Source organism: Solanum lycopersicum, chromosome 2 (genome assembly GCF_036512215.1).
Source record: "Solanum lycopersicum chromosome 2, SLM_r2.1".
Taxonomy (NCBI): domain Eukaryota; kingdom Viridiplantae; phylum Streptophyta; class Magnoliopsida; order Solanales; family Solanaceae; genus Solanum; species Solanum lycopersicum.
The window spans coordinates 53,415,534-53,427,872 of NC_090801.1; the positions used below are offsets into that span (position 1 = coordinate 53,415,534).

Genomic DNA, 12,339 nt, shown 5'->3' on the forward strand with positions numbered 1-12,339 from the left:
CATCGCGCTCATCTTGCAGTTCAATCTGTAAGTAGATACTGTAGGTAACTGAAATTCCATAAACGTTAAAAAAGAGAGTGAGCTAGATCTCCTAGCGAATCAAAAGAAAAAAAGAGTTGCTAGGCACCTCTGACCAAGCAGGGTGGAATTTGTTAACAAGACAAAATGCAGTAACTGAGCTGGTATACCAATTATATACAAGCATGGGCTTTTTCCAACTTAGCTCCTTATTTCGGAGACTTTAAAGTACTCGAAGCTGAGCAAGAAAAGCAGCACAGAGATCCAGGAAGAGGAATTGTGGACCCTGAAGTCTCTGAAGGTCAAGCAAGTACTTCTCCTCCCTGGTTTTGTAAAGCTGCGCCAAAAGGAACACAAACATCAAATAAAATTTCAGAACCATACAAGCTGTGCAAGACTCAGAAAACCAGCAGATCCAAACAATAGTGTTCCTATCCGGGCCAATTTGTGTGCACCTCGGCTAATTCCAACAGGTACTTACTACCTCTTACCAACACAAATATCAGGTTACTTTGCCTACCAAGGTTTTGGGCAGAAGTGATCAAATCACCAAAGAAGTAAGACTTTGTCCTCTTCAGATAATACAAGGACCAATTCACATGCATTCAAATGTTCAAACCAACCTAAAAAGCACTTTTCTGAGTCACCAGTGAGGCAGTGACAACCCCCCCTCAAATTCTAATAATAGAGGTAAATCTAACAAAAAGACCAGCAACTTGGATTTACAGTATCATAAAATTCGACATGGTGAGATTTAGTCACAAGTAATTTTCCAAAGATTTGCATCTAAAACACATAGGCAAGCACAAAGAACCGAGCTACTTTCTTAGAAAGAATACAGGGATACAAGTAAGACTTCCACCAATTATGTGCAACATACTTCATTACTGCTAGTGCAGACTACTTTCTCACCCAATTCTTTGTTAATGTCATTAAGATTGACCGTGTTACTAAAGCTTTTCTTATTTTTATGATATACAAGTGCCCTCTAAATTCTATCTTAAGGCCAAAGCAACATTCATGTACTCCTGTATGAAGAAGTTAGACAGAAACTAGATGTATGATCCATGAAATTTTTCATACCTGAACTTCAAACTTGACCACATTTGTTAACTTTGTGGCCCCATCATTCTCAATGATGGATGAATCATCTCCAAAGAACTGATTCCCATGCATGGAATTAACACCCATGCCTTCATGATGACCAGGTAAGCTAGGAACCCATCGACATTTCATGTTATACTGACCAATCTTTTTCCAACATACATTCAGTTCTTGCAGAGCTTTCAAAACTTCAGTCATTATTTCACGTGGATGCGCTCGAGACTGTAGCAAAAAAAGGCGTTTATTATGTATAGCATACTGTTGAAAAGAATTTAGAAGCAAATTATCTAGAAAATTTCTCAAGAGAACCCATCAAATTAACAAAGGTTGTACATGCATGAGCCTATACTTATTATAGATGGAATTGGCAAGATGTTTTCAAAGTTAATCAGATTGAATATAAAATAGGATCACGGAAGTTTTCAAAGCTTATTAGTACTTCAATTTCCATAATAAATAAAAAAAAGGTCTCATACTTGGCCCTTCCCTCCAGTCACATGTTAACATGAATATCCAGCCCCCAGGGCTTCAATATAGGGGGGTAAGAGAAGGTAGAGGAGCAGGGTCATATGACTCCAATGATTAGTAAACAAAAAATATAAGAGAGAGCAAAGTTAGTTATTTGCATGAGGCAGCAAACCAACCTGGAGGCCAAGAGCCCATTTTCTTTCAATGGGGAACTGTCTTGCACCAGCTTGCTGATAATCCATTATTCCTGGGAAACGTTGACCAACAGGGGAAGCAGCGGTTTCATTAGAATTGATCCGGTTGTAACCATATTCCTGCAAGGGCATTTTTATACATCCAATTAAACACATATAACAGCAAAAAAATCAACCACAACTACATACGCAAGCTTAATGTTGATGAACTCAGTGACTGTCATAAAGATGTAACATATTTATGGACAAGAAACTCATTAAATATTGGCAAACTAATTGGCTCCTTCTCACGAAAGCAGATGGAAAGAAACTGCAGCTTTATTCAATAAAAACAAGCAAAGACGCACCATGGACTCCTGAAATTCAGCTCCAAGATAGCCAGTGGAAACACGATGGCGATTGTCCAGGAGCAGATAGTATGCAACAGTGCCCTGAAATACAACTAAAATTGAGGGAAAAGGGCAATCAAGGAAAAAATAGATAGCTGATAACGAAAATTTACCTCATTTTGAACTCTATTGCGAAGAGACTCAGTAAGGTTGTTCCTGTCAAATCCCATCTTAACCACCTCTTGAAGAATCTCTTCATCGATCTGCAATCAGATATTTTCAAGGATATTTTGACTAGATGAGAATTCTTCTGGTTTAAGAAACCATGTTAAGAGCTGTAAGGTCATACAAAAAGCTTAACATATGAAATCACCACAAAGAAAGTCCCAACAACCATACAAGTCAAATTGTAGTAAATGTGATAATAGAAGCATTTAGAAAAATAAATAAATAAATCAAAGAAGATGCGGTGATGCACCAAGACATCCCAAGCATATCAAGGAATATAGAAAATTCATAAATACAATTCTTTTGGCCAACTATTGTATTCATGCCAGCTTACAGGCACCTCACTGGGCTCCTACTACCTTCCCCCCTGCACATACCTGATTACTCTGAGCACCAGGATGATGTTGTAGAAGCCCTAATAGCACAATCGTCAAGGTCTCGAGCTAAGGAGTTGCAAGTCAAGATTGTAGGGTTTCAATTGGAAATCAAGAAGATGGTTAGCATGGAAGAAAAGCCCAAGAACGAGTCCAAGAATGATGAGAAGAATGGACTAAGTGCTACGCATATTTTATGGTTCAAGTCCAAGCCCAAAAGGAAGATGATTGAGGCCCACATGCGGCTGAAATTTCTGCCTAAAAGAATGAGCTTAAAAAACTCACCCAGAAGGGAGAAAAGAGTCGCATACAAGTGGCTTGGGAAGGGCCCACGTGTTCTGGTCAAAATTGAAAACTTTTCCTTATTTCTTTGGGGAAGAATTATAAAATTCTTATATGCTTTCCTAGCTAAAAGTTTCCTGGTTAGATTTTAGTTATTATTTCCATAAAAGTAGATTCTAATCCAATTCTATTTGGATAGTTTTCCCCAATATATAGGGGTAGATTTTATTATTTTTGTGTAGACAACTTTATTGTTAATTGAGAGTTTATCTACTTTACACCTGTGTATGGCTATTGGGGATTACAACCTTTTAAGAACAAATCTTTAAGAGGTAATTAACTTGATATCTTTGGCTCTTATTAGTAAATTAAAGAAGGTAATTATTGATCTAAGTTCTTGAATTGACTCTATCAGTATCATAAATTAGCTCTAATCTGCTAATTTCTGAACACTAAGATCAATTAGGATTCTTAGGACTACTTTTGAACTAGGGAATTTTATTCTCTAATTTCTTGTCATTAATCTTTGTATTTTTGCTTTCGCATTGTTTTCTAGTTTATTCAAGTAAAACCCGATTCTTATCACTACTCACTAGGGCTTAAACATAAGGAACGAAATAACAAGTGTTTTTTGTCTCTATGGGATTAGGAGACCCTGATCTACAAGGTTTGCACCCACTTTATTGACCCTAGTCCACATCCTTGGACCTTGGAAGAATTTCCCAAATATAATAAGCAGCTGAACTATCTGCTTATATTTATCTGGTGGTGGTTTTCGCAGAATGGACCTGGAGTAAAACTGTAAAACTAACAAAACTAGATTGTGACTTCATCACAAACTAAGGGTGAAGAAGGTCAGAACTACTAAAACGTTTATTTTTTATTCAAAGGACCCAAAATGGATCCTGATTTATTAGATAAACATGTGATATTTACGGAAGTGGGTTAGAGAGCTAATAAGGTTGGATGAGTGAACAAGGATATCGTGATCAACACATTGAAGAGAATATCTAGCGCAACAAGATATGGTTGTGACAGCAAGACAAATCACAAATCTGACCCTTCTTTAAGATGCACAATTGTGTGTTTGCCATAAGGGGAAACTACTGATCAACTTTTTTAATGTCTTTATTCTAATTTGTTTTTTCGATGTCTTTTTACCAAAAAGGAAGATTTATGAGGCTCTGATGACAGGAACTTCCACAGCAATCATAAACTTTCCCCATTGTTCAGGTACCTCCAACATTTCCTAAATTATACAAACTGCTCAAGATATATGAGCAATTCTGATCATTCTTTTTCACTCTTTTACCTGGGCGCAGGGGAGGGTGACAGAAAGATTTTGATAGGTTAAATAAATAGAATCTACCATTTAAGGCAATCAAAGATGCAAAAGAAGATAGAGAATTGCCTAGAGTGATTCCATCGCATTACAATCAAGAAATAAGCTGTGTTTGATCATAAGAATACTGCTTTAGTGCCGTTTATATGGGATAACAAATAAGTAAAAGCTGGGGAAAATTTCTATCCTGCCATGTATAACTTGTTGCATGTGAAACATTAAGGCAGAAAAACACTAATCATTAATAGTCAAATGTACATTCAATCTAACCTTCTTTGCTTGTTGGGTTGTATCTGGTGGAGGCACGGCCAAATAGCGTGGCAAATGAGCTTGGAACCAAGGGTGCAGGCGAATCTCAGGAATAGTCATTCGCTTCATTGGGTCGACTATAAGCATCCTCGGAATCAAATCCCTCGCACCAGCTGATAAATGGCTGGGCAGAGTATATATTCCACCCTAAAGACAAATTGATATAAAGTTAAGCAATTGTCTGCGATCAACCCCAATGGATTCAATAAATGTATCAACTAATCTCTCCCTTTTTTGGGGAACAGACAGGGAGCATAAATTCATTCCAATGGAGAATCGTTTTCATTTTTCCTTTTCCATTTGACATTTCACATCATGTCCACTTACCCAAAACAACAAAAAGGGTGAGATTGGGTCCCAGCAGATCTAAACAATCTTTGTTTTTTTCCTGGACATGATACATTTGGAAGGGCAGAACTGGAAAACAAAGAGTTGACCAGCATAGTAAAATGGGATAAATCAGTAACATACTCAAGTCTCATCAACGAAAAGTGGAGCTACCCACACAACATCCGACTTATTATGTATGCAATAATGAAAGTTTGGATATGGGGCCAAAAGTTGTAGTCCTTTATCCACCAAATAAAATTGAACGCCAACATGAAACGGGGTCGGACTACAATCAGGTCGCAGATTTGGGAACACACAATTTCAAGCCACGGGGCAGCTAAATCAATATAGGATAAAATTGATAGAAGGATCAACATTAACATGCTGGATTTCAAGTAAACTAAAATATACCTTTATTTTCTTAAAAAGATTGGGTATGTTTTCATCGTCAAACGGAAGGGTGCCACAGAGAAGAGCATAAAGAATAACACCACAGCTCCATACATCTACCTCAGGGCCAGCATACAATTTACCTGATATAACCTACAGAGAGAGAGAAAGAATTTAATGGTTATCAAAAAAAAAAACCAATTGAGCATAAAAAGCACTTTTTAAAGGGAAAAAAGACTCAATACATAGTTTACAGCCCAAGGTTGTAACCAAATCCATTTTATATGCCGCTTTAACCATGGGAATAACTTTACACACCAAACATTTCCAGAAAGTATGCCTAAGGGGTGGCAAATCGGTTGTTTGGGCTAAGATGGGTTGAATCCACAAATGGGTCATTTGCTCAACCATGCCCATAGCCTACTTGGCTAAAATGAGTTGGGTCAAGATGAGCTAAATGACGGGTCATAGCCAGAGCGGATCTATGATTTCTAGAACATGGGTGCACAACTTTAAAAGAAAAAGAGAAAAAAGAGAGTAGTAAGTAGGAATTGATCCCTAGACCTTGGGGTACAAAACTCAACATTGAACCAAATACACCATTCAAGTTTTTTGGAGTATGAGAGTCATCAGAGAATATTAGATCAATTCAAGAATATGTACAAAAAATATCTAATTTGCAGAGAGACCATGCGTTCACGCGCAACATAATTTGGGCCTACATTCGCCCCTCGCCACAGCCCAGCCCGCCCAACTTGATACAAGTTTTGTTCTTTCCTTTTAAAGATATCAATAAACATTCTCAACCGAATATCCACAAACAGATCTCCATACCTATATACTTATAGTAAAAAGTTAGTCCTAAATGGTTACAATTTAGAAATATTTGGAATTTTTCCTTGGTGATGTTTGTAGTTTGAATTGAGCATTTAAATAAATGATTTGTTTGTGTCTGACATCAATTCTATTGATGATATACATTTAAAATATATGTAGACTTTTAATTTGGGACAAAACTATAATTGGTCAAAATCCTATTTAATGCATATAACTTTTATTTTTTGAGAATGATTAATGCATATAACTTTTATGCATCTTGCATTTAATATTAATATGTAAAAATCATATGTATTTATTTTGGTTTCCCATTTGGTGCCCTACATTGGAGCCCAACTAAACTCCGATTTGTGCCCGAAAGTCCCACATTGGGGATACAGTGCTCCCTAACAGCACTAACAAAGACGACTCCATACCCTAGAGGTCTTGGTTTCACCACAACCCTTGTTGGCGTAAAAATCATAATTGATTCCTGTTCAAATTGATATTCGTTAGAAGAAATAAAATAAATCTAAAATGGTTTAAGTTAGTAAAGATTTAATGTTGATTTTAAATTATTAAATATTAGAAAATAATTGAATGATAAACTTGTCCAACAAAAAAAATATGTTTTTTAAAGAGTAAAAGAAAGACATTATTTCTCTTTCTTTTACCAAAAACAAAATCACCCTATAGGGTAAGACCGTACCGAAATATAGAATTGCCTAAGAGCCTTTTGGATTGGCATAAAAAAAAAGTAGTTTTTAAGTCAAAAATAAAAAGTTGAAATAAAATGATTTTTAAGTCGAAAAATAAAAAGTAGGGGGAGACCTACTTTTGATTTTTGACTTATTTAAAGTCATTTTTAACTTATTTAAGTCATTTTTAACCTTGTCAAACACTTCTTTATTTATTTTAAGTCATTTTTGACTTATTGTAAGTTATTTTTTATATTTGCCAAAACACTTTTTGAAGTCTAAAACTGACTTAAAAGTAGGTTTGACCAACTTTTAAGCCAATCCAAACACCTTCTAAATAGGCAACTCCTTAAACTAATTTTTTTAACAAAAAGTGGAAAAAGATGCTCATTCATATCCCAGCAAATAAATATATAAATTATAAGTCCGCCATTTAAAATATTGATGGTGATTATCATTAAATTCAATATGAAACATATATCTATTCCTGACATTTTAATCTTTATAGTTGTATAGACTTTGAATTAATAAATTTATTCTAATATGACTTGACCAAAAACAAACATCTAATAATAAAGGGAAATATAACCCAAAAAAAAGATGATGAAAGTAAATAGGACTTCCTGTTAAGCCATTGAAAAGGTCAAAAAACTTAAATAAATTTAAAAAAGTAATATCATCATTAATTATATGTTGCATAAAATCTCCACATAGTGACATTCTTCTTTTATTTAATTGACTTAAAAGGTCAAAAAAAATAAAAGTCATAAAGATAATCCAAATGATGACAACTTGACATTTATCTTGGATAATCATGAGTTTAACTCTAATTATTGACATTGAAGTTTGAAAAATTATACCCTTCGGGATGGCCAAATGGTTTGGGCGGGACTTCCATTTTGGGGGTCTCAAGTTCAAAACCGACAAAAGCAATAGGTTTGCCTTCTGGGTGGAGCTCGTCGCACCGGATTGCCTAGTGTGAATCACCGCTCATGTGTGGTTTGCGAGCTATTGCATAAAAGCGGGGTCTTACCATGTGCACACCCAAAGGATAGCAACTATCGGTTTCCTTTGTCTTCAAAAAAAAATGAAAAATGATGGGTTGAGTTTGGGCTTAGCTTCCTTCATGGGTTAAAATGAGTAGAACCCAAACGTAACTCATTTGTATGTAGCCCATGCCCAAACCATTCAAAACATGTGCGGGCCAAATGGGTTTGGGCCTAATATGACACCCCTATGTCTAATACACACCATTTTTATGTTTCATCACTTTCCTTTGATAAGTGTATTTCACACACCAATCACAACCCAAAACATTTCACAATATAGAAAAAGAAAAATACTTCAGAAATTTTAAAAAGATCAAAAATTAATCAAATATTATTCTTCCACATTCTTCTTCTTCTTCTTCCTCACTTTGAAATAGACAAATCTATTTAAACGAAACTAATCTGGGAACCATTTGGATTGTTTCTTCTCCTCCTCTTGGCCATTAAATTATATTGTTATTACCAATTTCAAGAAAATTTTCCCACTCCAATGATTCCCATTATCAAGGGGTGTGTAAAAGGGATTTGAGTACACAGCATTTTTGGGTGGGTGGGGGAGGGGGGTTAGACTATGTATTGAGCATGTAAAAAAATACTGACAAGTCAAAATGCAGCATACATTCTAAGTATTGTGATGAATCACAACTCTTTTTTCAATCAGTTAGGCAGAACCACAAAAAGTAATTGCTGTTAACTCGAATCAGAAGCTTCAGTACCTCTGGGGCAGCATAGTTTGGGCTTCCGCAACTTGTCTTCAGAAAATGACCATCGCGCATGATATTGCTCAAACCAAAATCTGCGATCTTCACATTCCATTTGGAGTCCAGAAGGAGGTTTTCAGGCTTAAGGTCTCTATGAACCACCATGTTTCTATGGCAGTACTCCACACCAGAAATTATCTGTTTTTTAGAAGAATTAGAATACCATAACTACTTTAAAAAAGTTAAACAGCATGAAAAAACTCATTCAAGGAAGTGGCACATCCACCTGCTGAAAAAAGTTACGAGCTTCATCCTCCTGCAATCTGCCCTTCTCAACAATGTAATCAAATAACTCGCCAGATTTCACATACTCCATCACAACATATATATCTGATGGTGTCTCTATGACCTCATAAAGCCGTATAATATGAGGATGCATGAACAATCTCAATATTTTGATTTCTCTACGGACTGCAGAATTTCAGCAATATAAAACTCTTAACACAGTCCAGACATCCATAAACAGGAAAAAAAATATACAATTGTAGCCTAGAACCAAGAGCAAGCAATGTCCAATCATTCAGAACAAAAATCATCCTCCATCAAGGTATATCCTACTGGGCACTAGTCTAATCAAACCACAAACACCTAGAGATTTGAGAACAAAAATTTCATATATGGAGTTCAATGCAAATTTTGAGTGAAAAAGAATCAAAGATTATCGTTTAAATTAAAGTAGAAGAAAAATTCAACCACATTCAAATCAATTGACAATCTAATCATCCATTTATATAGGTTCCAGGTCAGATAGAACAGAAAAAAACAAATATTAAAAGGAACAAACAGGCCAAACATTAGGTTAAACATCAATCTTCATCTTGCAAGATTCAGTTTGTCCTTCTTCAAACCTCACCACTTCTTACCCTTTTTACCTTAAAAATTAGGGGTAAAAAGGAGAAACGATGTTCATATACTTTGGATAGTAAGGGAGAATGTGACTGCACTCTCTAACTTCTATACCTTTCTCCTCCATGTCCATATTCCTGATTTTTCGACGATTAAGAATCTTGACAGCAACTTTGTGCCCTGTTAACGTATGTTCAGCTATTTTAACTTTGCCGAACGATCCAATGCCAAGTGTTTTCCCGAGTTTATAGTTCCGTAAAAATGAGTCAACACTGCTGGTGCCCTGCACTGCTGTTCCGTCCATTTTCCTATCAACACAAGAAAATTAGAGGCAAATTAGATTTAGAAAAGGCACAAAAAACACTCCAAAAGGTACCTCCGCCTGTAATAACACTCAAAAAGAAAAATTTGATAGCTAGATTTGTTTTAGAAAGGTAAAGTTATATTCTTCAGCGTTAAGAATACGCTGGCTACCTCCAACAAATTACTAGCTAGTACCATAATTAATTGCTAGATGTGAGTAATAAATTTGAGATTATTTTCAAAATGGATTCTTCCTTGGAAGCGAAGATACTCCGAAAGCACAATGCTAAGTTGCTCGGATTCGGGTGCGGGTAATTGATACGGGTGCGGATCTGACAGTTAGATTCATCATCACATAAGTTTTAGGATTTGGGGTATGGATTCAAGTACGGGTACGGGTGCTGAGATATGCCAATAAATGTAGATTATGACATATAAAGAATATTTTTTGATTAATTAAAGCTATTGAACTAGAAGTTTTCAGTCATAAATGTGGTCAAAGTACTCCCAAGGTAAATTAACCAAATCCAGTGCAGATCCCACACCTACGTTGCGTGTGTGACTAGGATTTTGAAGAATCCGAGCAATATAGGCACAATGCACAACTGCCTAACTCATCTACCAAAGTTGCATATACTAGTATCTGTAGGGAGCTTAATTGTCTCAAGTGACAAACGATAGTAAGCCATCATTTTTAGAACAACATATATACCTTTGCCGGTGCTTCGGGGTGCCAAAGATTGCATTTTTAGAACAACATATATACCTTTCTCTTTCCATGATAACTGAAAGAGGAAGAATTTTGAAGGCCTAAAAGGTACATAAATAATGTCTTTTCAAATAAAACTAATCGTCAGTAATGTCTTATCTATAATTGGATTGTAATCTCCCTATAGTAATTTCTTTTTGCCCATAAGTTGGAATATATTTCCAAAATTTACAATTCACCAACAGGTATCGATAGACACCCTCTTTAACACACTAGTAAGAATAATACCAACATATACTTTAAACACAGACCCAAATGCTAATGAGGAGCCAAACCTAAGGCATCATGATCTCACTACCTGTCACAAAGCTTCAATTACCCCACCCCCACCCCCCCTATGCTAAAATTGGCACGTTTTATCACTCAAATTCTCAAAAAATCGACAGAGAAATTCTCAATAAACAGTACCCACACCCTAAAAAAAATGAAAAGGAGCTAACTTGATAAAGAAATTCACAACCCCATAGTCAAATGTCGAATTAATCCCCAACCCCACCCCGTTTATAACCCTAAATGCCGAAAAACAATCAAATCCCATAACCCCAAAACCAAATCTTGAAATTACCCAATTATCTAACCCCCCAACCGGTCATATTCTTGAAAAAAACCCTAGCAAGAACAGATCTGATAAATATTGATAGAGAATAAATTTTTTACCAATAAAAACGAAATCAAACATGCAAACCCACCTGGCAGAAGCTAAACCCCAAGAAGCAGATTGAAGAAATTCAACAACAAAATATGAAAATTGGGAAAATCAAGCGATTATCTTCAACATTTGGTGATGAAAGAGAGTATCAATGGCCTCCTGGAATACAGGGGGAAGAAGTTGAGGCCAGTCGTGGGGTGGAGGAGATTCGGGGGGTGGGGGTAAGGATGGCTGCAGAAGCACAAGAATGGAGTTCACTGATTTTTGATTCTGTTAATTTTTCCCCCCTGGTATTCACAGAAAAAAAAAAACTTCTTAAAAATACTAGAAACTAATTATTGATAATAATTAATTAATTAAATTAAATTTGATTAAATTAATTAGATTCTATGTTATAGAATTAAACAATTTTTTTAAAAAAGATTCTATGTTTTATTATTTATAACCTAAAATAAATTATGATTACAATTCTAAAAATTGTTGTCTTGACAGAATCAAACCTTTGATGTTTTCCTTCCACAGAATCTGCTACAGCTAACCAGTAGTGTACCTTTTTGGGCCAAAGTGGTCCATAAAAAAAAAATGTGATGTGATGTGTTCAATTTTAATTTTTTTTTTGAAAAAAAATAGCAATTAAAGAAGAGCTTACATGTGCTACTTTAGAAAGTTAAATTCATTATTTTCATTTAGCAACCTTTGAGTTTTGTATCTATAATTATTATTATGTATATACTATAATACATATTTATTTATTTTATCACATGAAAAATTATAGTTGTTATTTTTTGAGTGCGCTACAAATTTTTATTTTATGCGATGATTGGCAGACCACACAAGAGAAATACTGAACTCTAGACAAGCTCAATTCGACGAGTTCAATGGATACTACATATTTTAATTTTTGACATTTAATATTTTGATTCTATTTTTAAGAATATAAATTTAATCTTGATTTTTGATTTTTTGATTGTTTATATTGTCGATCAATTTGATTTGAATTTTTTATGTAAGAACTTTGTACAATAAAGTTATAGTTGATTTACTCCTAAGTTGAAAATTAAAAAAGAAATACATCATTCT

At 35.1% G+C, this 12,339-nt stretch overlaps 1 protein-coding gene across 1 annotated transcript; it reads right to left on the reverse strand.

Annotated features, from left to right (window-relative positions):
- Nucleotides 1–41: 41 nt before the first annotated feature.
- Nucleotides 42–11,548, reverse strand: SNF1 (protein). Its single transcript, NM_001317176.1, has 11 exons — nt 11,300–11,548; nt 9,653–9,846; nt 8,919–9,103; nt 8,648–8,830; nt 5,390–5,521; nt 4,610–4,795; nt 2,287–2,376; nt 2,132–2,215; nt 1,767–1,904; nt 1,102–1,344; nt 42–355 (listed from the first exon to the last, which is right to left on the reverse strand). The coding sequence occupies exons 2-11, from the start codon at nt 9,840–9,842 to the stop codon at nt 242–244; spliced, it is 1,545 nt and encodes a 514-aa protein (NP_001304105.1). The 5' UTR covers nt 9,843–9,846; nt 11,300–11,548; the 3' UTR covers nt 42–241.
- Between the last annotated feature and the right edge of the window lie 791 nt (nt 11,549–12,339).